General features: G+C 48.2%; 1 protein-coding gene across 1 annotated transcript in view; it reads left to right on the top strand.

Moving 5' to 3' along the window:
- Positions 1-3,711: 3,711 nt before the first annotated feature.
- Positions 3,712-21,232, top strand: part of LOC116742023 (anthrax toxin receptor-like) — a 41,457-nt gene continuing 23,936 nt past the window's right edge. The window contains exons 1-8 of the mRNA XM_032609287.1: positions 3,712-3,949; positions 4,567-4,638; positions 6,965-7,046; positions 7,151-7,184; positions 8,192-8,271; positions 8,350-8,418; positions 8,774-8,851; positions 8,950-9,010. Coding sequence (XP_032465178.1) covers positions 4,574-4,638; positions 6,965-7,046; positions 7,151-7,184; positions 8,192-8,271; positions 8,350-8,418; positions 8,774-8,851; positions 8,950-9,010 — 469 coding nt within the window. The 5' untranslated portion in view covers positions 3,712-3,949; positions 4,567-4,573. The remainder of the gene's footprint in view (positions 3,950-4,566; positions 4,639-6,964; positions 7,047-7,150; positions 7,185-8,191; positions 8,272-8,349; positions 8,419-8,773; positions 8,852-8,949; positions 9,011-21,232) is intronic.

The raw sequence follows: 21,232 nt of genomic DNA, 5'->3' as shown, positions 1-21,232 counted from the left end.
GTGTGGGGAGGATCCTGTGCAGTTGATTTTCTGATAGAAGCCAACTCTCAGAATCATCAAGAAGTGTCTGATGAGGACAGGGGTGTAAGAAAAGTCATGACTGGGACTTTCAACTCCGGGTACCAAGACATGGGGCTCCTAGACACGAACATTCTCTGTAAAAGCCTGCTGACCACATGTAGGTTCACATTCCGAGCTCACCGAGCACATAAACCTCAAGAATTAATTGGAACAGGCCCTGACACCTGTTACCTCCTTCAGAAAGGACCCTAAGTCTCTAGAACAGAAGACCAATCCCATTAGTAATGAGAAGAATGCAAATTAAGACCAAAAAGAGATGCTGAATCGATAGGAAAATATATAAAAATAGGACAATACCAAGTGTCATGAAGAATATGAAGCACGGAAGACCCAGTAGGTTATTGGGAGAAGTACACCAACTGTCTCAATTCCAAAACACCATTTATTTAAAATATTCCATTATTTTAAATACCACTCCAAAAATGCTTTAGATCACTTCCAAGTTATGTTTTACGTATTGAAATATCTAAGCTTACTAGAGAAGGATTTTAACATATATCACTCTCCTTTTATGCATACAAAAATGAAGGTAATAAAATCAACTGGTTAAGGTATCCTAAAAAGTTTTACATTCACAGTCTTAGCTTTTTAATCACTTTTGACTTAGAGTTGTGTATGCGCACATAGAACAGAGACAAGCCATCACCACTCAGCCTTCTCTGATTTCTGGTCACAGAACCCAGGAGAATAACAAAATCGTTCTTGTTTTATGCGACTGAGTTTGGGGTGATTTGCTACACAGAAGAAGATAACTGCAATGGCCCTCATTCACAAAGGACTTTGACATCCTTACAGGCCTTCCTCCACTTCTAGACCCTTCCATCCACTGGGTCACATGAGTGACCACTGCAGCACTCTAGGCTCCCAATTCCTTGATCCAACAGTGATGTCCTTATCTAAGCCACCTCAGCTGCCTTCTTTCAGTTGACAGAAAGGCAGGGTTTCCCGAGGAATTTAATGGCCACCTGAGAGGGATTGGGATAAAGAACAAATGGACGCTTCATCTTACTCCCACCCATGGGAGTAAGATGGGACTGTCAATAGCAGGACACTGAGCAGACCTGCGGATCACAAAGCCACCATGCCAACCTTCCTGTCCATCATAAGGGACATCACAGGGGAGGATTATGCAGGTAGTGAGGACATCTCCCAGGGCCAGCCTCTTGCCTCTTCTGCCCTCAGGGCAGATACCAGGGGAGGCTTACAGCAGCAGTGCACCTTAGTGAAAGGGCTGGAGGAGTGGTGGTCCCTTGGAACCAGCGAAGGTAGCACATGCCCCAGCCTGAGGTGGCCTGAAGTGGCCAGGGTGTAGTGGGACCACGGGGACTGGCCAAGAAAATGGGGAATGTTGGGCCCGGGATGCTGGGCTCCATGCTCTTCCTGATGCTGGCGCTACAGCCTCTACAGCTGAGCCCAGGGAGATCCCTGCACCACCTCCCAAACCACAGAAGCTTCCACCTAGGCACCAGCCATCACAGAAACAACTGGAAGAAGCTGAAATCCTGCGACGGTGCCTTTGACCTGTACTTCATAGTGGACGCGTGAGTGGCTCTCCCGCCTGGCCCAGGTGCTCCTCAGGGCACCTCTGTCCACAGGACCACTGATGACAGGAAGTAGTCCAAGAGAACCCAGCCTCTGAGAGAGGGGAGACAAGAACAGTCTTGATTAGACCCAAGCAACACACCTCTGTGGCCTCCTTGTTCCTGAGTCAGAATTAGTGCCCCAGGCCTTTGTTCCCAGGAACATTTATATTTGGAAAGTAAACAAAACACCATAGAGTTTCTGGATGGTTGTCAGTCTCTCCACCAGCTTGACCTGGATCTGTGACCTGCACGTCCCTTAAACAGCTGGAGGGGCAGGTGATTGCTAGAAGCTGTCTTGTCAGCACTCGGAAGAAGCTCACTGTGATTTCTGGGTTTGTTTGGTGTTTGTTCTGTTTTGTTATTTACCCGAATGACCTCTGTTTTTCCTGGGCCCCAGGGAGATTGCCGTGTCATCTGTTAGGCATTCTCCTAGTGTCACTGCTTAGGAAGTCCTTTGCTTGGCTGGTTCTAAATGTTTTGCTTCTTCCTTTGACAACTTGGAGACCCACGTTACAGTTTGTGTGCACTTGATGAACAGTCTGGTCTTTCTGCTTGTGGCCTTGGGAAACCAGGGTTGTGCATTTTGTACCTTCTGGCCCTCAAGGAAGGAAAGGGAGGGGCGTGTCCTCAGACTGGACAGATTGCCTAGGTTCCATTTTCAACTCCTCCGTGGGGCTGAGGACAAATTTTACTCATTCAGTAGTAACAGCGGTATGGTTCCCAATATCACTGAAGCACTTTACGGTCCCCAGAGCCCTTTACTGCACATCTGTCATCCTCAAAACATTCTGGGAGGTAGAGTAGGGAAGGTATTTGCTTATGCAATCAACTGGAAAGGGGGAAAGCTCCTAGACATTGGATGAAGTAGCCCAGAGGTTAGTGGGTGTGACAGGACTGAGTCTTGCTGGATTCTGCAAAGGGGAAGAGGAGCTGAAGGTGTCCAAGAATGGGCCCTATGCACCCATTTCCCATCCCCAGGCCATCAGTGAGGAGTAAGCCTAGAGCATGGCTACAGTGGGCTAGGCCAGGTTTATCTGAAAGCACAGCACCTCATCCTCACCCGCTTCAGGCTCCTCAGTCTCCGTCCTGGCACTAACGTTAAAGACAATGGGAGCAAAAAACTTGATGGAGACCAGGAAGGGCCTGCAGTTTTCCCTGCTGGTGGGTATCATGATGTCAGGACAGCAGTGTCCCAGGCCTAGTTTGCAGGCTGATGAGAAAAAAAATGGTAATAAAACAGTCTGAGTAACACATGCTCCCTGGCCTGAGGCCAGGGTACCTGTTGGGTGTCCATACGTGAGGGATGAGAGCCAACGTGTCAGAATCGCTGGAGGCATTTCTAAACAACGAATTCTCCCTCTTTCCTTGTCTTAAAGCCCCAAGCAAAATGATCAACCATCCTGGTTTGCCACCCAAAGACCCTCATCCCCCTGCACATGGGTCTGGTCGTTTACCCTCCCCAGCACTCACAATGATGGAAGTCACCACCAGGGTGACCCACTGAGGTCACTGAGGGAGTGTGGCAGCCTTTTGCTACCTGGGATGGGGAGGATTTGCCAAAGTGTCTGCTGGAAGCTCGAGAGGCAGAAACACTGCCCACTGGATGGATGCGCCTCATCCCACTGACTCAGGTCTTCTTTGTTTTCAGGTCACAGAAGGCGAATGCTATTTGGAAGAACGTTTACAAATTAGTGGATGAAATAGTGGAGAAGTACACAAAGTACGGCTAGTGTTTTCTTCTGCCGGGCAGGGTACATAGCTCTTTAGACTCGGTGGTCACAGAAGTACCTTTGATCAGGAGCACAGAGTCCACAGGGGTGTTCTGAAGCAGAAAGGACAGATCACGCTAGTTCCATCAGGTCTCAGCAGCTTTTTTGGCTCCTGCCTGAGGTCAGGCCACATTGTAGGGGACACAGTCTGCCCCTGAAGAGCGCACAGATTAATAAACAGGCAAACCAGTAACCAAACGCTGAGTTAAATTGTGCCAAGGGCTAAAAGAAAAGTGAAAAGGAATTTCTAGTAACTTTAAGGAAAAAGCAAGTATTCTTATCTTTTTAAAGTCAAGTATGACTTTCTAGGGGATGTGGAATTTTGAACTAGATCCTAAAGAATGGGGAAAAGAGGGTAGAAGAACGATGAAGGACATTTCTTGTGGAGTGAGTGGTCTACTTGACTGGAGAGTAGCGTTAACTCAGGGAAGGCTGAGAGATGAGTCTAGACAGAGCACGGTGGAGCCAGAACCACTGAGGATCATAATGCCAGGCCAAGGGGCTTAGAATTCCGCTGTGAGTAGTTGGGAGCTATAGATGATTCTTGAGCAAGTGTCTAATATGATACTTGAGGTCCTCCAGGTAGAAAGTCTGATACTAGTGGTTAAAATGATTTGTAACAAGAACCAAGAGCAGTAGAGAGCACAGCTAGGGACCTATGGTAGCAATTGAGAGAAAAAATAATGAGGGTCAATGGAGCAGAAGACAGTGGAGGGAGAGAAAAGGGAGGGATGTGTGAAAGGCTGAAAAGAGGTAGAATAATTTCTTTGAGATGGTCAGGACATGGGGAGGTGGGCAAGGAGAGAAAAGGGGTGAGTCTCAAAGTATTTTACAGTAGGAAAGAGGCCAGTTGGGAGACTCATGCAGAAGTACATGAGTATCTATCTTCTTGTGCATGCCTGTGTGTGTGAGAGAGAGAGAAAGACAGACAGAGAGATTTGGGGTGGGGGAGTATAAAGAGGGAGCAGGAAGGCCCTACACCTCCACAGGCCTCAGAATCCTTTACTAAGTTATAGGAACTTCCAGTGTTCAGGAAACGGGTCCCCGAAGCAATACACTTGGAATGGGAGCAGGGAAATTGACATGTACCCCCTTCCTGGTTGCTTGTTGACTTCGTCTTCATACTTCTCCAGCCCTGCCATGCGGATGTCCTTCATCACCTACTCCACTCAGGGCCACACCCTCATGAAGCTCACCTCAGACAGGTAAGTACTGCTTTAATCCCCCAGGCAGGCCTGGTGGGAGTGCTCACAGGGAAAAACAGGGAACTGAGGGGTTCCCTGAGACCTCATGCGGACCCACTGGGAGCAGGCTGGGCCAATCTGGGCTCCCCTCAGTGTCCACTCTGACCCCCAGTCCCGGCTCCATGGCTCCCACTGACCCCTGGCTGCGATGGCCCTGGCAGACCCCGTGCTGCTAGACCATCTCCGCCCCCTCTAAGCCCTGCCCTCCACCTGTCCTGTGTCCTCTCAGCGCTCTTCCCTTTCCTGAGAACTGGCTCACTGCAAGGACGCCTGGGATCTGGTGGAGCAGATGTGTGGGCCCTTTGTGAACATGGCCTGTGTTGGGCACCTGCTCTGTGTGTCACTCTCTGCTCTGGGCCAGTGGGGGAAGAGGGGAGGCACAGTCAGAACCAGGAGGCGGGGGTGGGCAGTGCTGAAGTGCTGGAGCTTCAGTGGAGGGGAGCTTGGTCCCTTGGTGGGTCTGAGACAAGGGAGCCCATGAGTGTGGGCTGGGGTGCAGGAGGGAAGCATCACACGCCAGCATCCTAGGCGGGCCGCTGGGAGGGCCCAGCGATGTGCCCAAAGCCCTGGAGGTGGGAAGCTACAGAGCTCCTGAGTAGCCGGCAGGGTCCGACGCTCGTGATGCAAATGACGGGAACCCAGGGAGTGTGTTGGTGCCAGTGCGTGGACACAGCACTCCCCATGCCTGGCTCCCAGGAGAAGCAGGGGCTGTGCTTCCTGTTAGGTGAGCTAGGGGAGGACGTGGTTTTTTTGTGTCCCTGTCTTCTGCATTTCAGAGACAGAGACCTGAGTGAGGTTGAGGTGGAAGATAGCAAGCCAGTGGGGGGCTGTCAGGCAGGTGGCAGAAAGAGAGGCGGGGGCTGGGCGGGGGCCTCTGGGGGAGGAGCTGCCCGTGGGGGACAGGAGGACCACTGCCTCCTCCAAGGCAGGGGTTCAGAGCCTGAACCAAGGGAGCTGTGGGGAGGCTCTTGAGGGTCTCTGGGGTCCTCTCTGGAAAGTAGAGGTGACGATGCCTTCCTCAAGGGAAGGTGTCAGAAGTGGGAGTGGGCTCAGGGGAGTGTAAAACGGGGTGGAATCTTAAGAAGTGAAGGGCCTGATGAGGGCATAAGCAGCCTAGTGCACAGAGCTGGGAGTAGGGACGGGGCGGGGAGAGCCCAAGAAAAAGGCCCGCTCAGGCAGGAGTGAAGCCTGGCCAAGCTCAGTCCCGGGCCAAAGGCTGGGGAGAGATGAGAGCTCCAGCATATTTGGGGGTGCTGTCAACAAAAAGGAAATCTTCCCAAAAGTGTCAGGAAGAGGGGAGGGTGTTTGTGCTGGGGTGCGCAGGGCCTGGTTTGGCCTCCACTGGCCCTGGGTCACAGCCTCCTCAGCTCCTGGGCTGGGTCAGGCAGGGCAGGACCTAGGGCTCTCAGATCGCACCTCGCGGCAGAATCCCTTCTGCGCAAGGCAAGAGCCAGCCTTCAGAGACCATGTTCTCCTTAGACTTGCTGTGACAGCTCAGCCCATCACACTACATTAGCCTGAACCTAAGCCCCACCCCTGGTGTGTCCCAGTCCCATCCCCTGCATCTGCTTTAACAGAGGCTGACTGCCCATCCCCATGGCAGCCTGGGGCCACTTCTCTTCCTCCCACATGGACGGGCCTCAGGCCTCTTTCCCAGCTTATGGTCTCTTTCTTCAGGAGCACATGAAGCCCAGGAGCCCTAGACTCTAACGGAGCATCCTGACTGCTTCCTTTAGTACCGATCCAGAGGGGGAAGTGGCTTGGAGGGACCAAGTCCACCTCAGGAATCTGTGGCAGGGGAGGAGGGCACAGGGCAGGGGTATCAGCAGAGTGACCTTTCCAAACTCAGCCTTGCCTGTTGGAAGGTGATGTGCCCTCACCAGGGACCCCTTAGGTGCCAGCAGTACCGCCAGTCACATTGGGGGTGCTGGATTCACAGGTGCGCAGCCATGGGTGCTCCCGCCTCACCACGGACGGTCAAGGCAGCGCCCTTGCTGAGTCCGCCGAGGTCTGCAAGCCTGAGACAGGGATGAGCACATTGAAAGCCAGGCCCTACCCATGGGACCAGCAAAGCAGCATCCTCCACACCCGCTGAATGGGGGACAGAGAAGCGTTGACCAAGGCCTGTCAGTGTCAAAAACACAGGCAGAGAGGTCACCACAGGGCCACATGTGTCCTCTCTGTTCCAGGCAGGTCTCCACAGGGCAGAATGGCACCAGGACAAGTGGTCTGTTTTGTAACAGTCAACCCTCGTTCCTCCTCAATTCCCTTTACTGATTTTTTTCAGAAATGAAATTCGTGATGGTCTTAGCAGACTTCAGAATATAGTACCTAGTGGAGCCACACACATGCAGGAAGGATTTAAAAAGGTACAGATCCTACAGCTCTGAGAATTTATTCTGCTTTACCAAGTTCTTAGAGTATTATTGGGTCATCTCACGGCCCTCCACCAATTTCCTTCATTTTGTTGCAGGCAAATGAACAGATTCACCGAGCTTACTTAGTAGGTAAGCTTCCTGCTGGCGTTACTGTGCTCAGGTGGGACAGAGCCAGGTGCGGGCCTCAGCGAGGGCTGGTGCAGACCCACCTTGGCCAATCCTAGCGCTGACCTTGGAGCGAGTCCCTTGTCCTCTCTGTGCTGCGGGTTCCTCCTCTGCGCAGTGAGGATTAAAACCACCCCCAGGGATGCTTCCGAGAACCACATGGCTTCATGCATTACATTCCTGGTTCTTACTAGGTATCAAGTGCTTGACCTATGGTTGGGCTGCATGAAAAAGAAAAGAGAACTTCCAGGGATGGCGAGCAGACGGAGTTCAGTTTAGGGAACAGAGACCTTGGTGTCCCCCTGGCTGCCCACACTTTGTCCACCACAGCTCTGGCTCTGCCTCCTTTTCCCTTGAGCCTCTTCCCTCCGGTTGACTCTCATCCTGTGACTGTGCCTCCACCAGTGGAAATGGCTGTACTTGGCCCAGACCACCTGCAACGAGACTGTAGGGTTGCAGCCCTTGTCAGGAAGGATGCATGGGCTGCTGGGGAAAGGCGGGGAGCTGGGCGGGGGCTGCTGCCCAAGCACCTTGACCTCGAGTTCTGAATAGCAGGACCCACAGAGCCAGCAGGAGTGCCTGCCGGCGCCGCCCAGGACAGGGCCCACTGCCCCCTGACCCAGGGGGTGTCTTGTGCAGTCGGTCGGCTGCTCCTCCCTGCGCTCACCTGAGAGGCTTGTCCTCGTCCAGTGAAGTAGCTGCAGTTGCCTTTCAGGGCAAAGGCCGTGCCACCTGCCCATAGTGAAGGTCCACTAGGAAGGGCTCTGACCCGGTCTCAGGCTCCTCGTCTGTCAAGTGGGTCCTGGGCTGAGGCCCCTTCTCCCTCTAGGCGCTCTGGGTGTTGGGTACTCGGGTCAGGGTGGCCTCTCCCCAGGAGGAGGAGGTGTGAGAGCAGTGCTGTGGGCCTGGCAGCCTGAGGCAGGTCACTCCAGGTGCCCTGCTGACCAGGCCACTCCCTGCTTCTTCTGCAGACAGCAGTGCTTCCAGCCTGATTATCACTCTGACCACTGGACCACTGCTGCCAAGGACGTTACGAGCAACTAAGAGTGAAGTGAGTCTAGTCCATCATTACCAGCTTTGTGCTCCATGTATTGGGGTATTTTTACTCAAACCTTTTTTTCCCTCTTAGGCTGACAAAGCTCGGAATATGGGGGCCAAAGTTTACTGCCTGGGCATGAAAGACTATAAGAAACACCAGGTAATTCAGAACAGCTAACCAGGTGTTCAGCTAACCAGGTGCCACTCTTGAGCCCAGATAGGGAATGCTTTCAAAGGCAGCTGTCCCAGAGACCCCCAGATGATGGCCCTCTACCCACCCCAACTGTTTGGAGAACACATAGCCACCGCCAATGTATAGCAAGTGTTGTGGAAACCTACACACCAGAGGTGTGGATGGAGGAGCTTTCCACTCGCTAAGGGTGGGCTGCTGGCAGACACCAGGATGTGGCCCTTGGAGTCCAACACATCATAAGGCAAGAGCCTGTCTCCTGGGACAGGATCTGCTGTGTCCTCAAGCCCTGGCTGTGTGCCCACCATCTCCACTTCCCTTGTAGCTGTATGATATTGTAGAAAGAAAAGACCAAATGTATGGGATAGACGAATTCAAGTCCCTGGAAAAGCTTGTTTCCTCGGTGAGTGTGGGCTAACCGTGAGAGGGGAGATGGGGTGTCTTCTCCCTATGCCTCTGCCATCAGTCTCCCTGACCCTGCCACCCCACTGTCTGTTCCAGCTGGTGGAAAATTCCTGCATGGAAGTGACGGCTGGGGACACTTACTTTGTCTGTTCAGGAGGTAGGAGCCAGAGTCACATATCTATACAGAAGTGTGTGGTTCTATGTGTGTGTGTGACACATTTGGGTGGGGTGTGGGTGTTGTGACTGTGGGGTGTGTGTACATGGTGTGTTTCTGTTTGTGGTGTGACTGTGTGTGTGTGTCGTATGTGTGGTGTGAGTGGAGTGAGTGTGTATGGTGTGTGTGTGGTGCCTATGACTGTGGTGTCTGTGTGTGATGTGTGTGTGTGAGCTGATTGTATGGAAATCTGTCCAACACATGAGTGTGCAGATATATAAGTCAGTGTGTCATTGTATGATGCGTGCACGTTGGGAGTTGTGTGTGGATATGCATGTGTAATTACTTTTATCATCCAGCTTTATTGACATGTAATTGAAATATAGCTCTGGATAAATTTAAAGTATACCACATAATGGTATAGACTTGAATACATATATTGGAAAAAGGTGACCAAAATGAATTTAGTTTATAAAACTAAAACAAAAATTTCTTTTAAAAATTAAATATATACTTCAAAACCTTCAACAATGCTTAGCAAATGAAATCCAACAACACATAAAAAATATAATACATCAAAACTAATTAGGGGGGGGACCTTGAAGATGGCGGAAGAGTAAGACGCGGATATCGCCTTCCTCCCCACGGATACACCAGAAATACATCCACACGTGGAACAACTCCTACAGAACTCCTACTGAAGGCTGGCAGAAGACCTCAGACCTCCCAAAAGGCAAGAAACTCCCCACGTAACTGGGTAGGGCAAAAGAAAAAACAGAGACAAAAGAATAAGGACGGCACCTGCACCAGTGGGAGGGAGCTGTGAAGGAGGAAAAGTTTCCACACACTAGGAAGCCCCTCCGCGGGCGGAGACTGCGGGAGGCAGAGGGGGGAGTTTCGGGACCGCGGAGTAGTGCACAGCGACGGGTGCGGAGGGCAAAGCGGGGAGATTCCTGCACAGACGATCGGTGCCGACCGGCACTCACCAACCCGAGAGGCTTGTCTGCTCACCCGCCGGGGCGGGCGGGGCTGCGAGCTGAGGCTCGGGTTTTGGTTTTGGACGGAGCTCAGGGAGAGGACTGGGGTTGGCGGCTTGAACATAGCCTGAAGGGGTTAGTGCACCACGACTAGCCGGGAGGGAGTTCGGGGAAAAGCCTGCACCGGCCGAAGAGGCAAGAGACTTTTTCTTCCCTCTTTGTTTCCTGGTGCGCGAGGAGAGGGGTTTAAGAGCGCTGCTTAAAGGAACTCCAGAGACGGGCGCGAGCCGCGGCTGAGGGCGCGAGCCCCCGAGACGGGCGCGAGCCGCGGCTGAAAGTGCGAACCCCAGAGACGGGCGCGAGCCGCGGCTAAAACCGCGGACCCCAGAGACGGGCGGGAGACGCTAAGGCTGCTGCTGCCGCCACCAAGGGGCCTGTGTGCGAGCACAGGTCACTCTCCACACCCCTCTTCCGCGGAGCCTGTGCAGCCCGCCACTGCCAGGTTCCCGGGATCCAGGGACAACTTCCCCGGGACAACGCACGGCGGGCCTCAGGCTGGTGCAACGTCACGCCGGCCTCTGCCGCAACGTCACGCTGCCTCTGCCGCCGCAGGCCGGCCCCGCACGCAGTGCCCCTCCTTCCCCCATCCCCCAAACCCCGGCCTGAGTGAGCCGGAGGCCCCGAATCAGCGGCTTCTTTAACCCCGTCCTGTCTGAGCGAAAAAACAGAAGCCCTCCAGCGACCTACACGCAGAGGCAGGGCCAAATCCAAAGCTGAGCTCCTGTGAGCTGTGAGAACAAAGAAGAGAAAGGGAAATCTCTCCCAGCAGCCACAGAAGCAGCGGATTAAAGCTCCACAATCAACTTGATATACCCTGCATCTGTGGAATACCTGAATAGATAAGGAATGATCCCAAATTGAAGAGGTGGAATTTAGGAGCGAGATCTATGATTTTTTTCCCTTTTCCTCTTTTTGTGAATGTGTACGTGTATGCTTCTGTGTGAGATCTTATCTGTATACTCTTGCTTCCACCATTTGTCCTAGGGCTCTATCCGTCCATGACTTTTTTTTAAAAATTCTTTTTCTTAATAATTAAGTTTAATTGTAATAACTTTATTATACTTTACCTTCGTTCTTTCTTTCTTTCCTTCCTTCCTTCCCTCCTTTAGACAACGAATCACCCCAAATTGAGGAGGTGGTCTCAGGGAGCAGGATTTATGATTTTTCCCCCTTTACCTCTTTTTGTGAAGGTGTATGTGTATGCTTCTGTGTAAGATTTTCTCTGTATAGCTTTGCTTCCAACATTTGTCCTAAGGTTCTATCAGTCCCTTTTTTTTTTTTTCTAAATATTTTTTAATTCAATAACTATATTATACTTTATTTTATTTTTACTGTATCATCTTTCTTTCTGTCTTTTTTCCTTCTTTCCCTCCTTCCTTCCTTCCTCCCTCCCTCCCTCCCTCCCTCCTCTCTTTCCTTCTTTGCTTCTTTCTCCCTTCCTTCCTTTCCTCCTTTCCTTCTTTCTTTACTCATACTTCTACTAATTCTCCCTACTTTTTCTCCCTTTTATTCTGAGCTGTGTGGATGAAAGGCTCTTGGTGCTCCAGCCAGGAGTCAGGGCTCTGCCTCTGAGGTAGGAGAGCCAACTTCAGGACACTGGTCAACAAGAGACCTCCCAGCTCCACATAATATTAAACGGTGGAAATCTCCCAGAGACCTCCATCTTAACACCAGCACCCAGCTTCACTCAACGACCAGCAAGCCACAGTGCTGGACAACCTATGCCAAACAACTAGCAAAACAGGAACACAACCCCACCCATTAGCAGAGAGGCTGCCTAAAATCATAATAAGGCCACAGACACCCCAAAACACAACACCAGACGTGAACCTGCCCACTAGAGAGACAAGATCCAGCCTCATCCAGCACAACACAGGCACTAGTCCCCTCCACCAGGAAGCCTACACAACCCACTGAAACAACCTTAGCCACTGGAGACAGACATCAAAAACAACGGGAACTACGAAAGTGCAGCCTGCAAAAAGGAGACCCCAAACACAGTAAGATAAGCAAAATGAGAAGACAGAAAAACACACAGCAGATGAAGGAGCAAGATAAAAACCCACCAGACCTAACAAATGAAGAGGAAATAGGCAATCTACCTGAAAAAGAATTCAGAATAATGATAGTAAGGATGATCCGAAATCTTGGAAGTAGAATGGACAAAATGCAAGAAACAGTTAACAAGGACCTACAAGAACTAAAGATGAAACAAGCAACGATGAACAATGCAATAAATGAAATTAAAATCACTCTAGATAGGATCAATAGCAGAATAACTGAGGCAGAAGAACGGATAAGTGACCTGGAAGATAAAGTAGTGGAAGTAACTACTGCAGAGCAGAATAAAGAAAAAAGAATGAAAAGAACTGAGGACAGTCTCAGAGACCTCTGGGACAACATGAAACGCACCAACATTCGAATTATAGGGGTTCCAGAAGAAGAAGAAAGAAAGAAAGGGACTGAGAAAATATTTGAAGAGATTATAGTTGAAAACTTCCCTAATATGGGAAAGGAAATAGTTAATCAAGTCCAGGAAGCACAGAGGGTCCCATACAGGATAAATACAAGGAGAAACACCCCAAGACACATATTAATCAAACTGTCAAAAATTAAATACAAAGAAAGCATATTAAAAGCAGTAAGGGAAAAACAACAAATAACACACAAGGGAATCCCCATAAGGTTAACAGCTGATCTCTCAGCAGAAACCCTACAAGCCAGAAGGGAGTGGCAGGACATATTGAAAGTGATGAAGGAGAAGAGCCTGCAACCAAGACTACTCTACCCAGCAAGGATCTCATTCACATTTGATGGACAAATTAAAACCTTTACAGACAAGCAAAAGCTGAGAGAGTTCAGCACCACCAAACCAGCTTTACAACAAATGCTAAAGGAACTTCTCTAGACACAAAACACAAGAGAAGGAAATGACCTATAGTAGCGAACCCAAAACAATATATAAAATGGAAATAGGAACATACATATCGATAATTACCTTAAATGTAAATGGACTAAATGCTCCCACCAAAAGACACAGATTGGCTGAATGGATACAAAAACAAGACCCTTATATATGCTGTCTACAAGAGACCCACTTCAGAACTAGAGACACATACAGACTGAAAATAAGGGGATGGAAAAAGATATTTCATGCAAATGGAAACCAAAAGAAAGCTGGAGTAGCAATTCTCATATCAGACAAAATAGACTTTAAAATAAGGACTATTAAAAGGGACAAAGAAGGACACTACATAATGATCAAGGGATCGATCCAAGAAGAAGATATAACAATTGTAAATATTTATGCACCCAACATAGGAGCACCTCAATACATAAGGCAAATACTAACAACCATAAAAGGGGAAATCAACAGTAACACATTCATAGTAGGGGACTTTAACACCCCACTTTCACCCATGGACAGATCATCCAAAATGAAAATAAATAAGGAAACACAAGCTTTAAATGATACATTAAACAAGATGGACTTAATTGATATTTATAGGACACTCCATCCAAAAACAACAGAATACACATTTTTCTCAAGTGCTCATGGAACATTCTCCAGGATAGATCATATCTTGGGTCACAAATCAAGCCTTGGTAAATTTAAGAAAACTGAAATTGTATCAAGTATCTTTTCCGACCACAACGCCATGAGACTAGATATCAATTACAGGAAAAGATCTGTAAAAAATACAAACACATGGAGGCTAAACAATACACTACTTAAAAATGAAGTGATCACTGAAGAAATCAAAGAGGAAATAAAAAAATACCTAGAAACAAATGACAATGGAGACACAACGACCCAAAACCTATGGGATGCAGCAAAAGCAGTTCTAAGGGGGAAGTTTATAGCAATACAAGCCCACCTTAAGAAGCAGGAAACATCTCGAATAAACAACCTAACCTTGCACCTCAAGCAATTAGAGAAAGAAGAACAAAAAAACCCCAAAGCTAGCAGAAGGAAAGAAATCATAAAAATCAGATCAGAAATAAATGAAAAAGAAATGAAGGAAACAATAGCAAAGATCAATAAAACTAAAAGCTGGTTCTTTGAGAAGATAAACAAAATAGATAAACCACTAGCCAGACTCATCAAGAAAAAAAGGGAGAAGACTCAAATCAATAGAATTAGAAATGAAAAAGGAGAAGTAACAACTGACACTGCAGAAATAAAAAAAATCATGAGAGATTACTACAAGCAACTCTATGCCAATAAAATGGACAATCTGGAAGAAATGGACAAATTCTTAGAAATGCACAACCTGCCAAGACTGAATCAGGAAGAAATAGAAAATATGAACAGACCAATCACAAGCACTGAAATTGAAACTGTGATTAAAAACCTTCCAACAAACAAAAGCCCAGGACCAGATGGCTTCACAGGTGAATTCTATCAAACGTTTAGAGAAGAGCTAACACCTATCCTTCTCAAACTCTTCCAAAATATAGCAGAGGGAGGAACACTCCCAAATTCCTTCTACGAAGCCACCATCACCTTGATACCAAAACCAGACAAGGATGTCACAAAGAAAGAAAACTACAGGCCAATATCACTGATGAACATAGGTGCAAGAATCTTCAACAAAATACTAGCAAACAGAATCCAACAGCACATTAAAAGGATCATACACCATGATCAAGTGGGGTTTATTCCAGGAATGCAAGGATTCTTCAATATACGCAAATCTATCAATGTGATAAACCATATTAACAAATTGAAGGAGAAAAACCATATGATCATCTCAATAGATGCAGAGAAAGCTTTCGACAAAATTCAACACCCATTTATGATAAAAACCCTCCAGAAAGTAGGCATAGAGGGAACTTTCCTAAACATAATAAAAGCCATATATGACAAGCCCACAGCAAACATCATCCTCAATGGTGAAAAACTGAAAGCATTTCCACTAAGATCAGGAACAAGACAAGGTTGCCCACTCTCACCACTCTTATTCAACATAGTTTTGGAAGTTTTAGCCACAGCAATCAGAGAAGAAAAGGAAATAAAAGGAATCCAAATCGGAAAAGAAGAAGTAAAGCTGTCACTGTTTGCAGATGACATGATACTATACATAGAGAATCCTAAAGATGCTACCAGAAAACTACTAGAGCTAATCAATGAATTTGGTAAAGTAGCAGGATACAAAATTAATGCACAGAAATCTCTGGCATTCCTATATACTAATGATGAAAAATCTGAAAGTGAAATCAAGAAAACACTCCCATTTACCATTGCAACAAAAAGAATAAAGTATCTAGGAATAAACCTACCTAAGGATACGAAAGACCTGTATGCAGAAAATTATAAGACACTGATGAAAGAAATTAAAGATGATACAAATAGATGGAGAGATATACCATGTTCTTGGATGGGAAGAATCAACATTGTGAAAATGACTCTACTACCTAAAGCAATCTACAGATTCAATGCAATCCCTATCAAACTACCACTGGCATTTTTCACAGAACTAGAACAAAAAATTTCGCAATTTGTATGGAAACACAAAAGACCCCGAATAGCCAAAGCAATCTTGAGAACGAAAAAAGGAGCTGGAGGAATAAGGCTCCCTGACTTTAGACTATATTACAAAGCAACAGTAATCAAGACAGTATGGTACTGGCACAAAAACAGAAAGATAGATCAGTGGAACAGGATAGAAAGCCCAGAGATAAACCCACGCACATATGGACACCTTATCTTTGATAAAGGAGGCAGGGATGTACAGTGGAGAAAGGACAGCCTCTTCAATAAATGGTGCTGGGAAAACTGGACAGGTACATGTAAAAGTATGAGATTAGATCACTCCCTAACACCATACACAAAAATAAGCTCAAAATGGATTAAAGACCTAAATGTAAGGCCAGAAACTATCAAACTCTTAGAAGAAAACATAGGAAGAACACTCTATGACATAAATCACAGCAAGATCCTTTCTGACCCACCTCCTAGAGTAATGGTAATAAAAACAAAAATAAACAAATGGGACCTAATGAAACTTCAAAGCTTTTGCACAGCAAAGGAAACCATAACCAAGACCAAAAGACAACCCTCAGAATGGGAGAAAACATTTGCAAATGAAGCAACTGACAAAGGATTAATCTCCAAAATTTACAAGCAGCTCATGCAGCTCAATAACAAAAAAACAAACAACCCCATCCAAAAATGGGCAGAAGACCTAAATAGACATTTCTCCAAAGAAGATATACAGAATGCCAACAAACACATGAAAGAATGCTCAACATCATTAATCATTAGAGAAATGCAAATCAAAACTACAATGAGATATCATCTCACACCAGTCAGAATGGCCATCATCAAAAAATCTAGAAACAATAAATGCTGGAGAGGGTGTGGAGAAAAGGGGACACTCTTGCACTGCTGGTGGGAATGTGAATTGGTTCAGCCACTGTGGAGAACAGTATGGAGGTTCCTTAAAAAACTACAAATAGAATTACCATATGACCCAGCAATCCCACTACTTGGCATATACCCTGAGAAAACCAAAATTCAAAGAGAGTCATGTACCAAAATGTTCATTGCAGCTCTATTTACAATAGCCAGGACATGGAAACAACCTAAGCGCCCATCATCGGATGAATGGATAAAGAAGATGTGGCACATATACACAATGGAATATTACTCAGCCTTAAAAAGAAATGAAATTGAGCTATTTGTAATGAGATGGATAGACCTAGAATCTGTCATACAGAGTGAAGTAAGTCAGAAAGAAAAAGACAAATACCGTATGCTAACACATATATATGGAATTTAAGGGAAAAAAATGTCATGAAGAACCTAGGGGTAAGATAGGAATAAAGACGCAGACCTACTGGAGAACGGACTTAAGGATATGGGGAGGGGGAAGGGTGAGTTTTGACAGGGCGAGAGAGAGTCATGGACATATACACACTAACAAACGTAGTAAGGTAGATAGCTGGGGGGAAGCAGCCGCAAGGCACAGGGATATTAGCTCGGTGCTTTGTGACAGCCTGGAAGGGTGGGATGGGGAGAGTGGGAGGGAGGGAGACGCAAGAGGGAAGACATATGGGAACATATGTATATGTATAGCTGATTCACTTTGTTGTAAAGCAGAAACTAACACACCATTGTAAAGCAATTATACCCCAATAAAGATGTTAAAAAAAAAAAAAAAAAATCTAGAAACAATAAATGCTGGAGAGGGTGTGGAGAAAAGGGGACACTCTTGCACTGCTGGTGGGAATGTGAATTGGTTCAGCCACTGTGGAGAACAGTATGGAGGTTCCTTAAAAAACTACAAATAGAATTACCATATGACCCAGCAATCCCACTACTTGGCATATACCCTGAGAAAACCAAAATTCAAAAAGAGTCATGTACCAAAATGTTCATTGCAGCTCTATTTACAATAGCCAGGACATGGAAACAACCTAAGCACCCATCATCGGATGAATGGATAAAGAAGATGTGGCACATATACACAATGGAATATTACTCAGCCTTAAAAATAAATGAAATTGAGCTATTTGTAACGAGATGGATAGAACTAGAGTCTGTCATACAGAGTGAAGTAAGTCAGAAAGAAAAAGACAAATACCGTATGCTAACACATATATATGGAATTTAAGGGAAAAAAATGTCATGAAGAACCTAGGGGTAAGATAGGAATAAAGACGCAGACCTACTGGAGAACGGACTTGAGGATATGGGGAGGGGGAAGGGTGAGTTTTGACAGGGCGAGAGAGAGTCATGGACATATACACACTAACAAACGTAGTAAGGTAGATAGCTGGGGGGAAGCAGCCGCAAGGCACAGGGATATTAGCTCGGTGCTTTGTGACAGCCTGGAAGGGTGGGATGGGGAGAGTGGGAGGGAGGGAGACGCAAGAGGGAGGACATATGGGATCATATGTATATGTATAGTTGATTCACTTTGTTATGGAGCAGAGACTAACACACCATTGTAAAGCAATTATACCCCAATAAAGATGTTTTAAAAAAAAAAAAAAAAAAAAAAAAAAAAAAAACTAATTAGGTATCAAGCCAGAAATGCAAGTCTGATTCTGTATGTGAAATACCAATGTAATTCACCACATCAGGAAGATGGAGAAGGAAAACATGATCATCTCAGTGGATGAAGAAAACAGTTGGACGCAGTTCAAGCCTGACAAAGACATCCAACAAATACTCACAGCCAACGCTACACCAACCGGTTCAACGGGGTCGGCCTCTCCCTGAGATCTGGAACCTGACAAGGATGCCCTCTCTCCCCCCGGAAGGGTCCCTGCATCAGTGTGGGGAGGATCCTGTGCAGTTGCTTTTCTGATAGAAGCCCTCTCTCTCAGTGAGCTCTGTGCGTGCCGGCTCGTGAGTCCACATCACTGGGATTTGTGGAGCTGAGGTGGGTGGATAAGCACACGCTCCCACTGGTAACAGCACACAGCTGGATGCAGCTGGACGCAGACCCAGGAAGCTGGGCCTGGCCGCGGTGCTCTGAACTGCAAGGCTACAGTGCAACAGGCCATGGGGTCACACAGAGCAGTGTTTATATCCGAGCTCTGCTGCCCATGGGCACGAAACCGGCGCAAAATGCTGAGTACCTGTGAGCTCCACTTTTGTCACCAAGAAGTAGAAACAGCAACACCCACTATCAGGTCTGCAGTGAGACATAGATGCAGTGGAGCTCACAGTGACTGGCATAGGATCTAGAAGCCGGTGGCCCTCACCAACAGGAGCTGCCACTAACACTTCCATCACTGACCCCTGGTGCTGCCCCCACCCCCGAGCTGAGCCCAAGGTGGGGAGGGAAGTGGTTAAAGAACATCCAGGATGAAAGCGTCTCCAGCTGAGCCCGCTGTGGGTGCCAGCTGTGTGACTCCTCCTGAATCCCACACTGTGACCTGCAGTGCGAAGTGGGGACATGGGTCACTGCTTCTCTGGTGTCACGTCTGAGCCGTGCAGCACCCTGACAGCTTCAATTCTCTGATTATGTCCCTGGGACACACACAGGCCTGTCAAACCACAGGGGAAGATGCCCATTGTCATTCACGCCCTGTGGTGGCTCAGCTGAGGTGACAGGTGCCCACCGCACACCCTCTGCAGGCGTGGCCCAGCACTGCTGCTCTGACCTTTACAGCTGCTGTCATCTTGTCAAAAGCTGCCACACAGCATGACTGTCACTTGGAGGGAAAGCTCAAGGCAGGAACCTGGGCCCCAAATAAAGTAGAAGAAGCTGTTCATCAGGCTGTCGTTCTGAATAAGTCAGTGGGCCGGGTGTGGGGAAGCCGGGAGTGGGGAGCATGAGGCACGAGGCCTCTTCAGCCTCTCGGTCTCCCTCCAGGACTAGGCAGAGGCCTCTGCTGGCCTCCCTGCCTCCAGGTCTGTGCTCCAGCCATCCTCTGCACAGGGCCTGAGGGGCGGAGAAGGCCACTTCCCTACCCCAGCCTGACTATGGAAGCTGAGGCCCCTGAGCCAGACAACCAGACCCTCCAAGGTCCAGCCTCTGCTCTAAGTCCACCTGCTGCAGAGGCTGGGGGCTGGGGGGACTGGGCTCCCTGCAAAACCTTCCTTAGCTTTACAGGGTCCAGCCCACGCAGCCTCACTCTCAGAGCGCCTCAACCCCGAAGTCTTTTCTGGTCAGCTTGCCCCCTGGCTTCCCACAGCCTTTGCTCTGTTCCTGTCATTAGTCACTTGTCACCCAGTAGGAACCATGACTTCTGCTTGGCTGTGTCCATGTCTTTTGTTTTATTGATCAGTAAATTCTTTTTCTTTCAAACTTTGATTATGGGTAATTTCAAACCTGCAGCAAAGTGGAAACAATTGTACAGTGGGCACCCCATCTCTACCACCTGGATTCGCACTTAATATCTGACTGTATTCTCTTTCATATTAATCTAGCTAGCTCTCTTTCTCTGTCTCACTGTCTTCATCAGTCAATCTGATTTTTTGATGCATTCCAAAATAAATTACCGCCATCAGGCTACCACACCACATATCTTGAATTTGGAAACAATTTTTGTTAAGATTTCTCTTTTTGAAATTCAGCAAACTTAAGTGTATCACTCGATGAGTTCTGACAGATGCACGCAATACCTGTGTAACCACAAACCCCATGGAGAGTCACAGCACTACATATGCCCCCAGAAAGTCCCCTCATCTCCCTTCCCAGACAATCCCTGGTCACAGCTGGTCCAGGGATTGGTCGGTGGCCAGTTTATCTCAAAGTGACTGTCCCAAGCAGCATGTGGTGCTCCCAGACCCCCCCTCCCCAGGGCAGGTCGCATCCACCTGTGCACCTGTGTCAGTCTCAGGCAGGCTAGATGCCCTTTTCATGCTCAGCTCCACCAGCCTTCTCAGGGAGATGCCTGCCTTCCCAGCTCCTCTCTCTGGAGCCCACAGCTGGCCTGGTGTACAACTTTTCTTCCAGAGAGAAAGCTCTCTGTTCCAGAAAGGATGCATCTCCCTTACCCGGACTGTTCGTCCTTCTGCTGCCTGAGAGCTGGTGGGCAGTGGACTGTACGTGGGACATGCAGCCCTGCAAGCCGATCTTAGACCTTCCTGTGACTTCATTTTCTTCCTGTGGTTGATACTGTTGGAGGAATTGGGGTGCAGGGGGAGGGGTTTGGGAAGCAAAAGGAGCAGCTTTCTGGACAAAGCAAAAATCCTTTACCTGCAAGTCTCTTTTGATGAAATATTGAAACCATCACCCTGCCTTCCACTTTGGAGACTTGCCGGAGTTCAGAAGCCCCCCTTAGGGAGCGGCGGTGCCTGGGGCACAGGGGGCTCTGCTGCAGCGGTGAAGCAGCACCCGAGTGGGGCTGAGGGCAGCAGGAGACACAAGGAGGAAGGAGGGTGTCCAGGCGGAGGGCAGCGTGCGCTGCTCCTGAGGGTGCGGCACGGGCTGTGCGCTGGGCTATCAGACGGCCCTTCCCTCAGCTGCCGCCTGCCCTCCTGTCAGCTACGTGGAAGAGGAGGCTGGGTCCAACCTTCACCATGAGGCCGGGACTGCCAGGTCCTCTGTGGGGGCTTTCTGCTTCCAAAAGCCTATCAAAACATGTTAGCAGGCCAGCTTCAGTCCACAGCCCAAGAATCTGTTTACTTCAAAAGAGAATTTGTAAACTCCACCTTGATCTGAGGTGACCACAGGAAGATCTGAAGCAGGACGAATCAGCACTGCCAGGTCCGAGGCTGTGCTGG

Source organism: Phocoena sinus, chromosome 16, assembly GCF_008692025.1.
Source record: "Phocoena sinus isolate mPhoSin1 chromosome 16, mPhoSin1.pri, whole genome shotgun sequence".
Taxonomy (NCBI): domain Eukaryota; kingdom Metazoa; phylum Chordata; class Mammalia; order Artiodactyla; family Phocoenidae; genus Phocoena; species Phocoena sinus.
Note: the sequence above shows the minus strand (reverse complement) of the source record. Positions and strands in the feature narration are given on the sequence as shown.